General features: G+C 41.6%; 1 protein-coding gene across 15 annotated transcripts in view; it reads right to left on the reverse strand.

Annotated features, from left to right (window-relative positions):
- Positions 1-18,422, reverse strand: part of USF3 (upstream transcription factor family member 3) — a 33,059-nt gene continuing 14,637 nt past the window's right edge. For 9 of the 15 annotated variants that reach the window (XM_080597823.1, XM_080597834.1, XM_080597832.1 and 6 more), the window contains 3 exons: positions 15,503-15,585; positions 13,927-14,023; positions 1-12,821 (listed from right to left, as the gene is read on the reverse strand). In XM_080597823.1, the coding sequence (XP_080453949.1) occupies positions 6,358-12,821; positions 13,927-14,023; positions 15,503-15,585 (6,644 nt within the window). In that variant the 3' untranslated portion in view covers positions 1-6,357. The other 6 variants (XM_080597824.1, XM_080597837.1, XM_080597825.1 and 3 more) reach the window with 5 other exon arrangements.

Genomic DNA, 18,422 nt, shown 5'->3' on the forward strand with positions numbered 1-18,422 from the left:
AACATTTTTCCTTTTTTTAATAAAATACTATCATGTTCATATCTATACAAATAATTATTACAGCTATTAAACAAAGTATTACATTTAACAATAGAAATCTCAGAACTCTGAACAAGGTCATGGTTTGGGATATTTACACCCAAATGCAACACATTTGTAAAAAGATGTCAAAATAAACAGAACAAGATCTTATTTACAATTGCAAGATGATGTTCCTGTTCATTCATTATATATTCTACTGCAGATTTCCTTTTTCCATTACAAAATAGTAAGGACGTTCCAGTGGCGCTGTATCCAAGTAATTTACAGCTGTATAAAACAAGAGCACAGCAGAAAATTCTAGACTGAATATAAATAATTTACATTGTGGAGGGCAACAGCATCTTTGATTAATCTCCTGTGGCAAAATCCATCTTTGCTTTCCTTCTCACAGTGAGCAGGCAGGAACATGGGTACAACCCACTGCTGTCTTGGTTGTTTCACGTTTGTGATTGCTGAAACTGCACAGCATATTGCAAACTTGGAACCTACTTGTAAAAATTCAGTTAGGTTTCTTCTGAAATTATCGTATAAAAACTGGTATCAGCAACTAATAAGTGGCTTTCATGTAACTAAGTAAGGATTCTTAGCAGAGAGAAGACTGTTCTGTATCATGATGACCAAACATTTCCGGTAAATCACTGCTTCACAGAATAATTTGCTCTCAGTGTAACAAGTGGGAATAAAGTGTTGGTCTTATCTCTACTCTAAGGACAGCAGAGGCAGCAGGAGGCTGAAGGCAGAGTTCTGTGCAAACCTGTGTCTGCACGGGCATGCCTGTCCTCACAGCTGCTGGCAGTGCTGGGTCGGTGGCAGTGGGAGAAAGGAAAATAAGAGGAAAACACAGGTTAGGTGATAGGGAATGGAGCTTCTTACATCACTGTATCACAAAGATTGATCAATTTGGTATAAATAGATCCAATTCTACTCTTTCTTTCCAAGTCAAAGTGAGATTGTTATTGAAGTGATAAGCATGAAAGTTATCTGGGGAAGAGGGAAAGGTCCCAGCTCTTAATGCTTCTGACTACACTTAGTCATCCAGAAACAGATGGCGGCATGCATTCGTGACAAAGTCCTTGAGCCAGGGCTGCACAAGTACCTCTGAACAAGGTGAAAAAGACACCAGGAGATCAGAAATAATGAAATGACACCTTTTCTCTAGGAATGCCCTTTGCAGTTGCCCTGCCAAACGATTAGTTTCTGCAACAACAATAGTGACCGACCGCAGCAGCAGCAGCACAGCTTTAAAGTGCAGTAGGCAATCTGTGCAAACTTGTGGCGGCCCCGTACTAGCACAGCGCATTTCTCTTCAGAGAGGTGCTCTGCCCCTGGGCAGCAGTCCAGTGACTGCAGCAGGAGCTACCAGACACACTCCAGTATGGCTCAGACACACACTCAAGTCATTTCTGTTTCCTTAGCTGCGCTTAAATGAGCTCCTTTCTCTCAATCAAACTTACATAAATGTTAATACGTTACTTGTTTATTGCCTGCTTTCAACTTAATCTGATTCTGCTCGTATTCACCCAGGTTTCTTAAGGGATTAATCAAGGATTACATTAAAATACATGCAATTCAGCCCTATGCCCATTTGCTATCGTTTGTTGAACTCGTTTAGGACAAGCTGAAAGCCACAGATGCACAATGCTTGTTCACTGTGGCAGTCCCACCCCAGAGGTAGTTCTGAACATTTCCCTTTTGCTACTACTTTTGTTAAATTAACCAATATGGAGTATTCTTCCTCTCTTCAAATACAAAGCAAACCCCCACTTAGAGTAAGCAGCCTTCAGAAAGATACAGTGGAACCGTTCTGGAAGAAACAATTCCACTCTCAGAACAATAAATTACAATTAAAACCACGAAACCTTTTCCAAATATATTTTTAAAAACAAGAGATCTTTAAAATACCAAGTCATTCTTCTTGGCATTATAGAAGTTTGCTGAATAAAATGCATTTGCCTATAGAATTCTTATGACAACAAGTAGAGCAATTATTTCATCAGCAAAACTTACAGAAGCTCCTTTTTCACACACTTTTTTCCCCCAAAAAAGCATGGTCTGAGGTAAGGTAAGCCTTCCTTAAAATTTCATCAACCTGATACACAAAACGGTTTCAATGTTAGGGGAAGAGGAAAAAGAAAAATATTCTTTCAACTCAACAGTAAAGACATTCCCCTCACTGCTCATGCTGAGAGCAAAGCCTTTGCAAAGGGCCAGCACTCAGAAAGCTGAAGCACCAACGTGCCAAAGGCCCGAACCAGCCTCCGGAAAAAATGCAAGAAGCTGAGTCGCCGCCTGGTCCATATGGAAAGGCGGGGGCAATTAGTTTACAGTGAAGAGGAAAACCAAAGCAATTCCATAATTGAAAGCTAACAAAAGTACTCAACATCTCATTTCCTCTCTTTTGATGCAAACTATCCAGTCCATCAAACGTTCCTCCCACAGGCAGGTGAGCACCAATGTGAGAAACTGAACTCCATGGCAAGCCCACAAGTCACTCTCAAACCAGGGCACCCGGCCAGACACAGCAAAGACCATCCCCAACTGTCAATTAGACCAAACCACTATGCATTAGAGCCAATTTTTCTTGAATTAAATTGATTTAAATGCCAGTCAACAGTGAAAATAACAGAATTTTGGGGGAAGATAATAGAATTTGGACAAACAGATTTATATGAAGCTCTTCAGGCTAGGTCTTCCTACCTTTTCTTTCATCCCACGTGAATGACATCTGGATCGTTTGGCATCATTTATGGCATGTAAAAATACTCCTACAGGCACGTGGCTGAACGTCAACAGAAATCGCCCTGATCAATGAGGGTAGTGAACTGGTCTCCATCCTGGTCTCAGCAGCTTTCATAAAAAGCCCTGAGAAAGACCGTGAAGCAGCATGGTATGGGAACTACCGCACCCTGCAACAGCAACGCAAGGTACAATCCTCTAGAGAAGAATGAAGGTGATACGGTGATTAGTTTTAAGCCACGCACCAGGAAACTGTGCAGTTGCTGCAAAATCACAGTCTTTACACCACTGAAATGCCTCTGTGGTAATGGCCTGCACTACAGGTATCCTGTGAATAAGATTGCTTTTTTGGTCATCTTTGTACACAGAAAAGGGGCACACGAAAGTTCCTGATGCAGTTACTGCCTGTTCAGAAAACAATGCACACCTTAAAAAACAAAAGATAAAAAACACTAAAACCCAACACAAACAATACGTTCTATACTGAATACTCATGATCGCTTTAAACCTTGATACAACACCAGTGAAATTAATAGTGAAATCAATATAAAGGAAGAAATATATCCATGTAAGCTTACAGGCTCTCTCCAGTTTTGAAAGACATCATGGAGCAGTGGAGCTTTTCCAGCAGAGGAAACTAATGCAGTACGACATGAGGGATGAGCAGGATTAACATCTTTAAGTAAAGTCCTGTAAACCAGGGCTTAACTTCTCACTACTTTGTCTTGAAAGCCAAATACGCTTACTCATAACAAATGCCACTTAAAGAGAATAAGAATGGCTCTTTTGCATTCCTCTGCACAGAATACCCAGTAACAAACGGTGCCACTGCTGAGACAACCCTCCTGTCTCTAGCACCCACAACCCATGGATCCATGACATGTTAGGGAACACATTTCCACCACCTGACACAGCCCATTTGGGATCTACAGAATTTAGGGGAAACCAGTCTGGTCCAATCAGACAAAACGCAGACCTGCAGTTTGCTCAGTCAGTGCTGAGGACTGACAGTCATTCCTAAGGCTACTGCTTTGCATGGACCACATGCTACTGTTCTGTGGCAAGTACAGTAAAGCAGGCTTGCTCTGAAGTAAAATAAATATTCCATCAGTTAGTTTTAATAAACACAAAAATAGTGAACCACCACTTACATTTAGTGTCCTAAAGATACTCCCCATCTGAATTAAAAGGTGATCCCCTGTTTGAAGCAGAACCATTTTACTTAGCTTTGCAGGAAAACATCAAAACATTAAGTTCAACAAGGCCAAGTGCCGGGTCCTGCACCTGGGGCGCAACAACCCCAAGCAGAGCTACAGGCTGGGAGATGAGTGGCTGGAAAGCTGCCTGGCCGAGAAGGACCTGGGAATACTGGTTGATAGTCGGCTGAATATGAGTCAGCAGTGTGCTCAGGTGGCCAAGAAGGCCAACAGCATCCTGGCCTGTATAAGAAGCAGTGTGGCCAGCAGAGCTAGGGAAGTGATTGTGCCCCTGTACTCGGCTCTGGTGAGGCCGCACCTTGAGTACTGTGTTCAGTTTTGGGCCCCTCGCTACAGGAAGGACATGGACGTGCTCGAGCGAGTCCAGAGAAGGGCGACCAAGCTGGTGAGGGGTCTGGAGAACAAGTCTTACGAGGAGCGGCTGAGGGAGCTGGGCTTGTTCAGCCTGGAGAAGAGGAGGCTCAGGGGAGACCTCATCGCTCTCTACAGTTACCTTAAAGGAGGCTGTAGAGAGGTGGGGGTTGGTCTGTTCTCCCGCATGCCTGGTGACAGGACGAGGGGGAATGGGCGAAAGTTGCGACAGGGGAGGTTTAGGTTGGATGTTAGGAAGTACTTCTTTACCGAAAGGGTTATTAAGCATTGGAACGGGCTGCCCAGGGAGGTGGTGGAGTCACCATCCCTGGAGGTCTTTAAAAGACGTTTAGATGTAGAGCTTAGCAATATGGTTTAGTGGAGTACTTAGTGTTAGGTCGGAGGTTGGACTCGATGATCTTGAGGTCTCTTCCAACCTAGAAATCTGTGATACTGTGATACTGTGATACCCCACGTTTTAAGAATGGAGACATCACCAGGGTAGACTACATTCTATTTTGCCCAATTCTCTTCTATGCTAAAGCCTCTCAGCCAGGTGTGGGATGATTGCATATGAGGAAACCTGAAGTTACTATGCTATTTGAAGAATATAATCTGGAATGGTATTTCCATGCACTTAAAAATAAAAGAAAAATCACATCGCAGAGCCATTAAATAAATAAAACTTACCTAGTTCTTCCCTCTCCCTTAAATGAAATGGGATCAAAATCTGTAGAAGTATACCAGAGACTAAGCTAGCACACACACATTCGTTCTGTCCTTCATGCACGCACAAACACGTCCCCCCTTCCTCACAATGCTCAAACCACGTCTTCCTGGTATGCAATATTTCAATCTTGACACATTCATGTTCTTCCTTCACCCACAATCATACGGGTTTAGACAAAAGGTGCATTCAAGTGCAAAGTACTGATATTAAATTAGGCCCCGACGCTGTTGGCAGTGTTAAGTAGCTGCTGTGCCCACGAGGATCCCCATTAATTTTGTGGGATGCCATGGGCTCAGTGCTCCTCCTATGTGCTGTTCAATACAACAGAGGGCTGTCACTCCTAGAAACCAGAAAGCTGGTGTTTGAGCATGGGCCAAAAGAGGAGAAAGAAAAAAAAAAAAAAGACGTTAAGAAGGTGCTAAACAAGGTTCAAGAAACACCCTGAGGTAACTTGCAGCATATGAACAATGAAATGGCAACAAACAGGGCTGCTGTCTCTGCTGACTACACCAGCAGGGGTAGTAAGCTACATTAAAACGTTGACCAAGTTCAGCAGTAACAGATGCCATTGTTAAAACAGATCCAAACAAATTTTGTCTTAGAAACAGAAAGTCATTTTTTAAAGAAATGTCAATTTTCTAAAACAGTATTTTTAATTGCTGACCATAGAAACACAGTAATTTTTGCCAGGTAATGTCAGCCTTAAGTCAAGTGTATGTGACAAGCTTCAAAGAGACAAAAGCTGCACAACAAATGGCTTTATCAAATAATGCTGGATTAACACAGACTTGACTTGTTATGAGGCTCCTGAAAATATTTTTCAAAGGAAGAAGAGAAACCCAAGCCACTTCAAGTTTGTCTTTAGTTTTAGGTAAACACATTGTAATTGAAATCTGTAGCATTTTTTTTCCTATCTCTCGTTCGGATGTTCTCAATTCTTTCTTTACATCCAAGTACTACTGAAGGTGGCGATTATCCTGGGACAATCAGACATCAGACTTGATTGTTGTAAAATCAACAATCAATATTTGCACAGCTCTAAATGTTGCATTCTTACCATTTACTTGTAAGTAAGCATTACTATAGGCACTGGTGCTTTAAAGTTAGTAAGGTGGATGGAAATACAGTGTGTATATAAATACAAAACGTACCCATATACATACGTTTAGGCAAATAAACAGTGATGCTATGAATGGGCTCTTCAGGGATGCCAGTAAGATCCGTTTTCTTTTTCTTAAATATATAAACAATGCATCAGACTAGAAGTCAGTCTATCAGTCTTCATACAGCTGAACTGCAATCGTGACCTAGAATATGGCTTATATTGTGGGCAGGTCGGTTTGATGACTGCTTGGAAGAATCTGAAGCAGATGTGTTTGCAATGGAAAGCAAAGGCGACATTGCTGAACCATCTGGAGGAAGAGCTGTGGCTATTTCTGGAAACAAAGACGTCAAGTTAAAATTGGATAAGTGTGACGTATTGGTCATGTGCATGGGCGGCATATCCGGAAGCAAAGGAAAACTCGGCTGAGCAAAACCAACAGGCCGGGGAGGGGACAAAATGGATCCAAATCGATTGTTCAAACCTCCACTACTTGGCTTTTCTGTGCTTGGATTAGGAAACATTTGATTGGGAAAGTAAGGGATAGAAATGTCATTGGAAAGAGTGGGATGGGCAGGAGAGTATGGCGGGTAGAAGGATGGCAGCGTATTTTGAGGATCGACTGGGATTAGGGCTGGTGTTCGAGTGGCACTAGGCTGAGTAACTGGTGGGATGAAAGATGCATTGGCATTTATTGGTGGATTCATGCCACCCTCTGGAATAAAAGGGAAGCCAAAGTTCTGAGAGAGCGTGTGTTGGTCAGGGGCTGCGTTATCATTAGACACCTGAGGGCCATCAGACATAAAGCGGACAATGCTTCCTCTTTTTTCTATCGCCGACTGCTGGCGCCCGAGGATCATACTGCCACTGGTAGACAGGGGAAGATGGGGAAGACTAGGGTCAAAGACATTTCCATGTCTTTGATTTCCAGATCGGTTCCTTTCAGGCTGACGTATTTTAGAGCCTCCATTATCTTGCAGAGGATGCCTCGATCGCTGAGTAACTGAAGAATTTGGCTGACGAACGGATGGTTGCCCTTGTTCACCATTTCCATGAGAAACTGCAGGGTGAGGGTGAGTGGACCTCACGACTCCATGCATGTTGCTAGAAACAGGTGTATTCATGTGACTCTTCGTTCCATGACTCTCGGTCATCCTCATGGGATTGGACTTCTGTACAGAAATGTTTGGGCTTGTATTTCGACCCTGAATATCTCCCGAAGAAGAAGAACTTGAGAAAGGAATATTTAAAGAACTGTTCCTTGTGTTAATTGAACCGATAGACATGTCACAGCTTTCCCTATTCTGACCATCACCATCTCTTCGGATGTGGACGCTCTCTCGCGCTGGGGGACAGTTGTACTCGATCGTGGAGGACGCACCACACTGCGTATTCCTTTGATGCTCTGGGAGTGATCTTTGGCTTCCACTAACTTGCTCTCCAAGGTGAGGGGCAAGTAAACTCTGCATAAAACTTTGGTGGCATGTATTTTCATTTTCCCTTGATGGAAGGGTATTTCCTGTTGGAATACCCTGTACTGGCTGGTAAGGCAATCTCTTCTGTCTTTCTATAGACGGCCCAGTATTTTGACCAATTCGGAAAGCTTGCGACTGCATGCCCCTGAGGGATGACACAGAATTACCAATTTCACTGTTCCTTGAGGCTTGTACATCAAAATTGCCTGTTGGTTGTTGATTGGGTCCTGCTGGCTTAAATGTCTGACAATCAGAAAGCCGTTGCACATCTGAGCCAACTGTATGATCAACAGATATACGGCCCTGCATATTATGAATGACCAACCCTTTATTTCTAGAAACATCTAGATAGCTTCTCATTTCAAGCTGGTCAGAAACTCTAGGGCCTTGAAGAGATATTCCTATTCTCTGTTCTGAATTAGAGGGTGTCTTCCCGATGAGTGCTTCAGCAGAGTAGCTGGAGACTCTGTTTCTCTCCTGCCTATGAGGAGTGCAAGTCATATCTGATGGTCTGGTTACAATACTTGCCTGGGACACCATTTGCTGCTCTAAGCCCCTCGAGGTCATAAGCCTCTGCATCTGATTATGCCCTGACACATGTTCAGAAGCTGAACCTTGCTGTCTGCTGCTAACATCTTGTTGCTGTTGATGCATAATTTCCTGGTTTATATGGCTCTGAGGGTGGTTATGGTGGTTTCTGCTTGTTGCGGGATTTTCACAGTTCTTTTCAGGCTGAGGAGCTCCAAAGTGCTGCTGCATCTGCTGCTGCATTTGCTGGTGGTGAGGATGAGGCTGACCACCTTTTTGTCGTGTCTGATCACTTCCATGGTGTTTCTGCTGTAGAGAAAGTTGTGTGGCTTGGCTTCCCTGGATAAGATTTCGTTTCTTTTGCATTTGCACCTCCTGCTGTATTGTTCGCTGCTGGTGGACACCATGGGGTTGAGAGTGGACTGAGTTTTCCCCATGAGTGACATGGTGCTGCAGCTGATACAAGTGGTGCCTTTCTCTTAACTGTCCAGCCTGCTGTTGTTTTAAGTATGGATGATTACTGTGAAGATGAGATATGCCTTGAGAAGGACCGTGCTGAATCGGCTGCAAGTGCTGCCCTGCTTGACCTTGCTGTTCTGAAACTGATGTTTGAGAGCTGCACTGAACTTCAGTTTGTCTCAAAGCTGGTGTTACAAAGTTGCTGTTTGATGGGAATAACCTATTAAGGCCATCCGTGTGCCCTTGATTGCTCACTGACGGCACTGAATTTGATGAATTAGGAGGAATCTGACTGACTAGCATCTGCGTTTGATCAGCAATGCTCTCTGGTGTTCGGTTCATCAGTGCCATGCCTTCGAGCCTTATAGGTGCTGTCTGGCACTGCTTTTGCCTCTTTGCTGTAGAGAGCAGAAGGTCATCTTGAACAGCCCGCTTGGCTGAGTCTTTGCGACCTTCATGGCCTTGCTGCTTTAAGTGTGATTCCTGCAGCTGGGGAGCCTGCATGGTGTTTGCCCTAATAGCATTCAGTTGCTCCTGAGCGTATTCATTCATCATAGCTGGTCCTGGAGACTGGTTGACATATGAACTAGATGGAAGGGAGAGACTCACCGTTGCAGGAACACTTGGTGGCTCTGAAGGCTGGGATAAACTTGAGCAACTCACAAGGGGATGGACAATGCGACTCTGGTGTATTAGATTATTCACGCTTAAACTGGTTATGCTTGGTGACTGGGAGGCTGAAATCTGCAAAGAAGTGTTTGAGGTTTCCACACCTCCTACAGAACAGCTTGGTTTTTCAACTTGTCTATCAACATTTGTTTGCACTGTATCCTGAGCACTGAATTTGTTTGATGCTGTTTCTAATGGCCCTGCATTGCTTTCTTTCGCTGGTAAAGGTTTAAAAGTCGGTTGTTCTCTCTCCAAAGATGCAACCTCAGTTGACTTAGAGATGGCATCCCTCATATTAACTTGTATTCCTCCTCCACCTTTCTCGAGGTTTTCTTGATCAAAAATAGCTCTTGCTGCAAGAGCTACAATGTCGGGTTGTTCTGAAAATGTGCAGTTGTTACATGTACTGGTTGATGTGCTGCTTGTAACATCTTCTCTGGTGGTATCTGGCAACATCGACGCCACTGAGAAGCCTCGACTGCTACCAGAACTGGTTGACATTGGGGAGTCTGCCTGCCTGCTGGCAATTAGGGAAGCACTAACTACTTCCTGATCAGAAATGCAGGTGTGATGCTGGGAGAGAGAATCTCCCTCTGAGTTCATTAACAAAAGTTCCTGCTTCTCAGGCAAATCAACATTTGATTCCGCTGATTTAGAGTTTTCCATGGGAAAATTAGAATGCTCCCCCTGAACCGTAAAAGAAGAGTTTTTTTCCTCAGCTGTACTTTCTTTTGTGAGATCAGACAGCATTTTGGTTAGACCCTGCCCCTCTAACAAGTCTGCATCTTGCATGATAATTGAAGAATCCTGTGCAACATTGCAGGACTCCGAAATTGCTCCTGCTTTGGAAGTATGGTCTGCTGCGCTGCTCTGTGCTGCTGTCATCCCAGCAACCTGAGAATTTGTCATATGTGCTTCAGTACGAGAAGTCGTTAAGGTACCAGGGGGTTCACAGGGAGCAGAAGACTCTGACAAGGCAGAGGCAGTAGGTGGATTGCTCTGAGACCGACGCGCCTGCGGGAGAGGAGCAGCATCTTTGGCAGCCGGCGGGTCCAGCACCAATGGTTCAGACACCGTGGGCTGCAGGGGCGAGGAAGCCGGCAGCTCTGCCGACGGCAGCTCTGGCACAGGGCAGGATCCGGCTGCCTGCTCAGAGCACTCAGACTCTTTGGAATGACAGTCAGAAATGCTCGTGCCACTTGGTGCTGCCACACCACTCGCCTGCGACGTAGCTAAAGCTTGCGATGCTGCCGGCATGTTTTCAGACAGCCCCTCACCGTTTGCATGCTTTGACACAGTTTCCACAGGAGCACAATCTACCTTCCCCGCATCTTTGCAAGGAATTGCTGGACAGGAAACTTTACTGTTGACTGCTAGGTGTTTTTTAGTACTCGGCTTTTTGTTTGTCCTTTTTGATTTTGTATTAGATGGCAAACCAGCAGCAGCTTTTTTGGGGGAAGCATTTATTGAATTAGATGCACTAGTTAATACTGAACCCTCTGCAGATATTGCAGATGCCACCGAAGTTGGTAATGACACACAGTTAACTGTGGCGATCTGGTTATGGACAGTTGTGGGATTGGCAGGGTGGCTGAGAGACAAGTGTAAGCAGCTTTGTCCAGCCATTTGTGATATGCTTTGATTGAGGTTAGCTAAAGCACCAAATGTATTGAGGGCAACATTGGTATTTGGATCTTCGCTGGTGGTGGGTTGAATAATTTGCATAGGGGCTTGATTTGCAGCTCCAGATGAAGACATCACAGGCTGCAATGCAAAAAGCTGCCCATTTAATGAGATAGTTTGAGGATGCTGTTGATTTGACATTGTAACTGAAAATGTTTGTGTAGAGCTAGAAGATGGCAAAGAGGATGGTCTTGGTAATATATGAACAAGGTGTTTCCCTCCAAAAGTCTGTGGAAGAGGGGAATTTTGTACAGAGTTGCTAGAGTTTGCGATTGCAGTAGGCCCATTCATGGGAACTCTTACTGAAGCAGAAGGCTGGGCAGAGAGGAGAGGAAGAGGATTCTGACTAGCAGCTTGTATAATTACAATTTGTTGACTGACATTTTGGCTAGGAACTTCTGCTCTCATGATTGGAGGGCATGGAGTGGTGTTTGGAGGCTGGAGAATTATGACATTCTGGTTGGCTGGTGCTCCTGTTACGGCTGACGCAACTGGCTGAGCCATTTGAATTACCTGCATAGCTGAATTTAATGAAAGGATATTTCCTGCAGCCTGAGTTTTAACCTGTGGCTGGCTGATTAATGGCTGCATAGGTAAGGACGGACATGAGGGCAAGGTAACTACAATTTGTTCAGCTGCCTGCACATCTCCAGGCAGAGAAGTATTTAGACTAATGCTTGTGGTCAAAGGCCTGCTGTGAGCAGGAGATACAGTACCAGCGCCATTAACTGGCTCATTTAGTAGCGCAGTCATCATACTGGATGGTGTTTGGCTTAGTGGCTGAACAGTATTTCCTGCTAGCTGCAAAGTTGTCCACGTGGTCTGTGTGTTTCCAGCTGAAGGCATCCGTGTAAGGCTACTCATGTTTTTCAAGTCTGAAGCGCCAACACCTGTAGAGCCTGAAAAAGACCAGCAGTTCTCTAGGGGACTGGCAGGCAGAGTGCTTATTGCCGTTACAGCCTTAATTCCTTCTGCTGCAGAAGTCACAGGCATTCCAGCACTACTTACCAAGTCTGTACTTTTGAGGACATTTACAGAGGAAAAGCTATCTGTACTAGACAGTCTCACAGATGGCACGCAAGCTGTGTCACTGTTTGAAATTACACAGCCTTCTTGAAATTCATTCCTAGAATTGGGTGTTTTTGAACAGGTTGCATTCACCTGTTGAACTTGAGAGGCTTCCGTGGAGGCACTGGAAGGAAGGCTGATTCCCTGCAGGAGTGTTTTCTTCATTAATTTCGGGCACCCCTCATCATTTTTACTTTTGGAGAGATTTTGATCATTCTGTGATGTATTACTTAGAGAACTCTGTAGTTCCTGTTCTGTTCCAGATTGAGAAGTGCTCTGTGAGCTGGCAGTAGCAAGCACACCTTGCTCATTCTCTAGGGTGGAAAGCTCAAGAACATTCCCTGCTGGGACTGGCTGAGTGGGTGCCAGTGGAGAAACCGTACTCTGAGACCGTGGCTTGTTTTCTGCAGGGTAAATACCAGAAATCGTCACAGGAGTCACTAAGTTGCAAGTTCTCTGAACTGGCACAACATTGGCTGTTTGTTTTTGTAAATTATGACTAACATTAAACGTTATTCCCTGGACAGATGCTCCCTGGTTATTTCCATTGGGTTGACTCCCATTTGAATAGACGATGATGTTCTTTTGAACCTGATCACCAGGAATAACAACTGAAACCTTTGCATTTTTGAGATTCCCCTTCCAGTGGATTGTAGGATCATCATACAGGCAAATATCATTTGCTTTCAGTAGTTCGATATATCTCCCGTTTTCCTTCTGAAGTTCATCCAATTGTTTCCGGAGTTTTTTTATCTCTTCAGCTACAAAACAGTGAGAGCAATCCATTACTTCAGCACCTGTGCAAATACCAGGTAATACTACCACATGATTTGGAGAGTAAGTTCTATGCAATATTGAAATACATTACTAACAATGTATGGATTATAATAATAACTTCAAATGGTTAAAATAATGTAAATTAAGAGTATCCTGGTAAACCCTTCAACTGAGCAGGAAACTAATGAAACCCACAGGCTACTCCACTACCAATAGTTAAATATGTTAATTAGTTAAAAAATAAAACAAAAAACCCACAAACACTAATCATTTAATTACCAAATGAAAAACAAACATGGTGATCTATCTTGTTTTTTTTTCCTGATCCTTTGCAGGCACTAAAATTAGTTTTATTGAATCGGTAATCTCATGACTTTCCAGGACACTAAGTTTCATTATATATGAAAATGATATGCAAAACTAAATACAATGCACTTATGTAAAGCCACAAAAAACAGCACTTGGAGACAGCTCACCTATCTAGGAAAATCAACTAGGCTTGTCAAATGCAATTACATCAACAAGATGAACTATTTAATAGAATTCTATTGTATGTGGAGAAATAAAAACTACAAACCACAACATTAGCTCTGAGATTATTTCTGTCATATCTCCGTCACTGTATTTTTATGCATCTGTTAAATAAGAATCTATATGATGTATTATACTTTTATAAAGTAGATTGTTACTACCTTCAAAGTATTTGAAAGGAGAAAAAAAGAATATGCATGAAGGAAACCCCATTTTTCCAACAAAAAAAATCTAACAATGTCAGAAATTGTTCTGCGCGTTACAGTAGAATACATCAGGATGGAATCTGCTAGATCATACTGCATTATCTGTGAGCTCTTTACTTTACATCACAATATGATTTCTTTATATCTCATAGCTATGTACAAGAACATGCACTTGGGCTTTTCTTTACGTCTTGTTTCAAGTTATTCTAAGTGGATGTATTTTTCCTGCATGCATGTCTTGGGATTCATCAAGTCTGTTGAGTCCCGGGCTTCATTGTTAGCAAATACTAACAGACACACATTGGAAAGAAGTGACAGAAATTCTAAAGCCTCCAGTGAAATCTTTATTTACCCTGTTCATTGTTCCCTCCATTTAACAGAAGTTCATCATTCTGTCTTTTCATTTCTGTAATATACTTAAAGGCTTGGTCCAGGATCATGTTCTTGCTCTTTAAAGGAAAAACAAAGAAAAAATTAGGAAAAACCTCATCATTATTGGATCTACCAACAATAGATCTTGCATTTGTTCCAACAGTCTTCATTTTTAAAAAACCTGAATGATTCTCTGAATGTAGTTTTTTTCGTTCTTTGTTTTTTAAAAGATGAACCAGAAATTTCATGGGTGATACTGACCTTAAAATGCTGTGAGTTTTTAAAGAACTGAATGTTTCATGATGGAGCTGAAACTTTTCTGATGCCAAAACCTAAATACTAAGCCACAGAATCCAAGCAGCAAGCATCATTCTTGTTCACTAATAAACATATACACCACTTGAAATTTCCAGGACGCTGCTTCATACATATTTTATTAGGAAAGAAGCAATCACAGAACAATTATCCAGGGAAGCGTTTGCATAATTTTGAAACTAATATACTGGATAATACGGGATGAATAAACATACCATAACCTTTCCACCATCTTCTTTTTGTAAGATAATGTTTATTCTGCCTGCTAAACTTCTCATTTTCTTTCTTGTTCTGCTGTTCTGTAGTAATAGTCTCTGCTGTAGATTGTTCTGTCTGGAAAAAGATGCTTCTGTGCGTCAGCCTTTGTCATTTTGTCTTTTCATCTCTCACAAGGACACTGTCTTACCTCACTATTAGCATTCAACTTTCAGAATTGCTTTCATCTCATTATATCGAAGACTACGGAAATAAACGTACATGCAATTCAATTTACATCTTACGACATTAAGCAATCACCAGCAAAGGGCAGAGGAGGGACTGGAGAATGACCTGAAAAATGATTTTGCTTAACCCATAGCTTTCACTAGTTGAGCATTGTAAAGACTGTATTAAACAGTAAAGAACAACTTGACAAACAGGAGATGCACAATCCAACCAGCAACCCACTGGCCAGATCCAACCTACTTCTGTCCATCCTGCCACCCTTTCATCAGAGGAGAGAGCGAACAGGTATTTGGTCAACACAGAAAAGGCAGCAGCTGGGACAGTTTGTTTTTTTTTTTTATCTTCTGTTGTTAGTAATGTTCAGGCGCCCTTAATGAGAACTTTGGGAAGCTGTGGATCAGACAGAAAGGCAGACATCGGCAAGATGACTAGATGGCTATGGGCAAATGAGTCTGTCTTATGCCTTCTCAAAAATATCGCAAATGTGAATCAAAGAGAAAGTTGGTCAGTCACATGTCCAACTCATTCCTTCAACAGTTATGTGCAACACCTTCAGATATGAAGCTCAAAATCTGTACAATTACATTAATGTGGCCCTGTACTTCTAAAAAGGAATTCTATTACATGTATCTTTTTTAAATACTACTAAGACCTAGTAAGATTTCAAGCATGTTAATTCAGACAGTTTCGTGTTCTTTGTAAGACAAATAGCAAAATAAGTATTTATACTTCTATGGACAAGGAAACACACAAGCATTTTACAGGAAACTTCTACGTACCTCTGAATGAACACTTACCTGCTTGAGTGCTGGAGAGCAGGGAATGAGTTCTCCAATTCTGTTTATCCCAGCATTAATCTTCTTCTTGCGATGTCTCTCCACTAAGTAAAGGTAATACACACTTTGTCATCTAGTTGAACAAGTCAACAGCAGGACAACTAATACCAATGTAAGGGCTCGTAAATACATTATTTCCTGAGCTATTGGGACCCTTAATAATATGATAGTGTAAAAAAAATCCTCTAAAGTAAAGCTCAGTTATTGAATTAGCACTCAATGACACTAAGAGCTGTAACATAAGAAGCAGTATCTTTAAAAGGTGAGCATGTTCAGGACCCCTTTGTGGAAAAAGCAGAGCTATTGCAACTCATAATTCAGGTTTTGATAATGTTTTTTAGCTGATTTCTATGAAACCCTTTTCAAAAGGCAGACAGAGTAACTTTATACATACAGAAAACAAATGAAACAAGATTATTTAAAGAATCAGTTGCATGTTTAGGAACAAAATCTGGGTCTCTTAAATCCTAATGTGAAGTTTAGCACCAAAAGAGAAATTATTTCTTTTTTATCAGATTTGAATGTTAAATTCATATTGATGGAGCAGCCAACACAGAATCTATCTCTAGCTCCAAGAACTATCAGTTACTCATGTTTATGTTCAAAGCTATAACTGTTGTGCAAGTTCTAATTATAATTGGGACTAAATAAAATATTTAATGAACAATATTTCTGGTGAATTACCTATTTAGAGAAGGTCAAAAAGTGTTTAAATTACAGTCCTCTAGTAACATGATTTATCTCTTTATGAGGCCTAAACACTTGCAAAAAGGGTATACGCTACATATCTAGTACCTCTGGGCATTTTTTTTTCAGAGATATTAATCTCTGTTTTCCTCCATAGTCAGCTTCTTTCCCACATAGTTCAGTCTTATGTAAGTTTTTGTTGTTGTTTTTTCTTTTTGAGATTTTTATGTTTTCTCTGCAAGCTCTTTTTACACAAGAGCCTGAATAAAGTTCTGTCATAGCTCTGTCAAGATTTGAATCAATGTGTCATTCACTGTGCCTTATGTTTTGTACAGCAGGGCTGTTTTGATGGCATATAGAAACCCACAGTAACCCAAAGGTTAATGTACATTTTCAACAAGTGAAACAATGCTTTACTTTGTACTCCTTTACAAAGAATATATTGATTTAAGCAGTTTTATTTCAGCAGTCTGTGACTTCAATTTACATTTTTCAAATTACTGTTTTTTTTTTATTATTATTATTTCAGGACAGACTGAAAGGTGTTCACAGAGACAGGCCTAGATACACTAAATGCTGTTCTAATACAGCAAGATAAAGCATCTTCTGCAAGAAATTTATGATGTAAAACAAAGACAAAGTCTGAAGGAGAAAAAAAAAGCATTGCCCCAAGTCTCCATTTAGATAGGAACTGAAGCACGCGGGAATCTGTCACATACACCTCATTTAAAGTATATCCACAAGGTGTCCTCTCTGCTCTGAGGACTAAGTCACTTGCCAAGCTTAAGGCAGGGGCAATGTTTGAACATCATTCCACTTCTTCCCAGTGTTAGACATTTCCTCCCATGTTAGACATTCTAACATGTCTACAGCAAAAGGCCACTCTCCTTTAGAACAAATGAACGACAGACTCCTCAAAGAAGTAAAAACTGATCAAATCAGTTACTCTGAACTAAAGCTGCATTTCATACTATTATTTAAAGACAAGGCAGACATTTGCATTCAGCATTTAAAGAAATCCTATAGCCTATCTTCTAAAGCAATTTAACAGCTCTGAAGAGTTAAGCCTGTAACTTTTACATAATATTATCCAATTAAACCACATATGAATTTAAAAGCTCATTAATGGATACCAGTTTCACCAGTATTCTTAGTGGTCAGTCACACAAGAGCAGCTATATAAACATTAAAACCCACGATCCTTGGGAATTAATTTTTGTATCTCTTACTGTTACTTATACATACAGATATCACAGTGGTTGTGAAGTGCTATTCCTTTGTTTTGATAGTATTATCCACTCTACTCAGATTGTCCAGATATTAATGACTAAGCAAGCTACAGGGTTGGAGGGAGCTGGTCCCCACATCTTGCAGAATTCAGCCCAGAAGATGAAGACTTTGGAAAGCTATCAGCAAGCAAAACAGGAACTGAGAATTAGAATGAGTTTGGCAATCTTAAAAGTAGGCTTGATAAGATTATTTCCTAATACTTCTTAATCCTTAAGAAATTGGCTGCACCCTGGGTACAGCCCTACAAGCTTTATGTTCCACAGCTTTCACATGGAAACTGCTCAGTGTTTTTTCCATTTGAGTTTGTAAAGACCACACATTTGAATTGTTTGATGAAGGGAGAACCAGATTCACGGTCTAGCATTTCTTATCTATATAGATAAACCTGTCAGACTCTTCCAAAGCCTTTCTGCTGATACCTATCAAATGACACTGAAGCTAAAATCTGACAGAGACAAAAGACTGCATGCTGTGTGAGGGATGTAAGTCCTACAACACACAGATGGTATTCACACACAATTACTGGTGGGTGCCCAAGGGACAGGCTGTAGGAGTATTTCTAATCCATGTAACCTCTAAAGCGCTTGGATGAGATACCTCTCTCTGATTTGCTTAAGTGTTTACTTCTTTTTTAATAGAGGTGATAATTATTTGTGAGTGAATGCCTGTGCATTTATTTTCCTTTATAACTGAACAGAGATTGTTCACTTTTTAGTTTAATGGCAATGGTAAGATTGGCTACATGGTCACACTTTCACACTTGGACATGTGTGGAAAACAGCAACCTAGAGACCAAGCAAGAGGTACTTGTGCATAGGTATTCTAAGCAGGACCACAGAAAGATGCTTTTGCTAGGGTGTTTTTTTTTTTAATGTAATAAACTCCTATGAAGCAACCTTCTCCA

Source organism: Anser brachyrhynchus (assembly GCF_964034855.1).
Source record: "Anser brachyrhynchus genome assembly, chromosome: 1".
NCBI classification, from domain to species: domain Eukaryota; kingdom Metazoa; phylum Chordata; class Aves; order Anseriformes; family Anatidae; genus Anser; species Anser brachyrhynchus.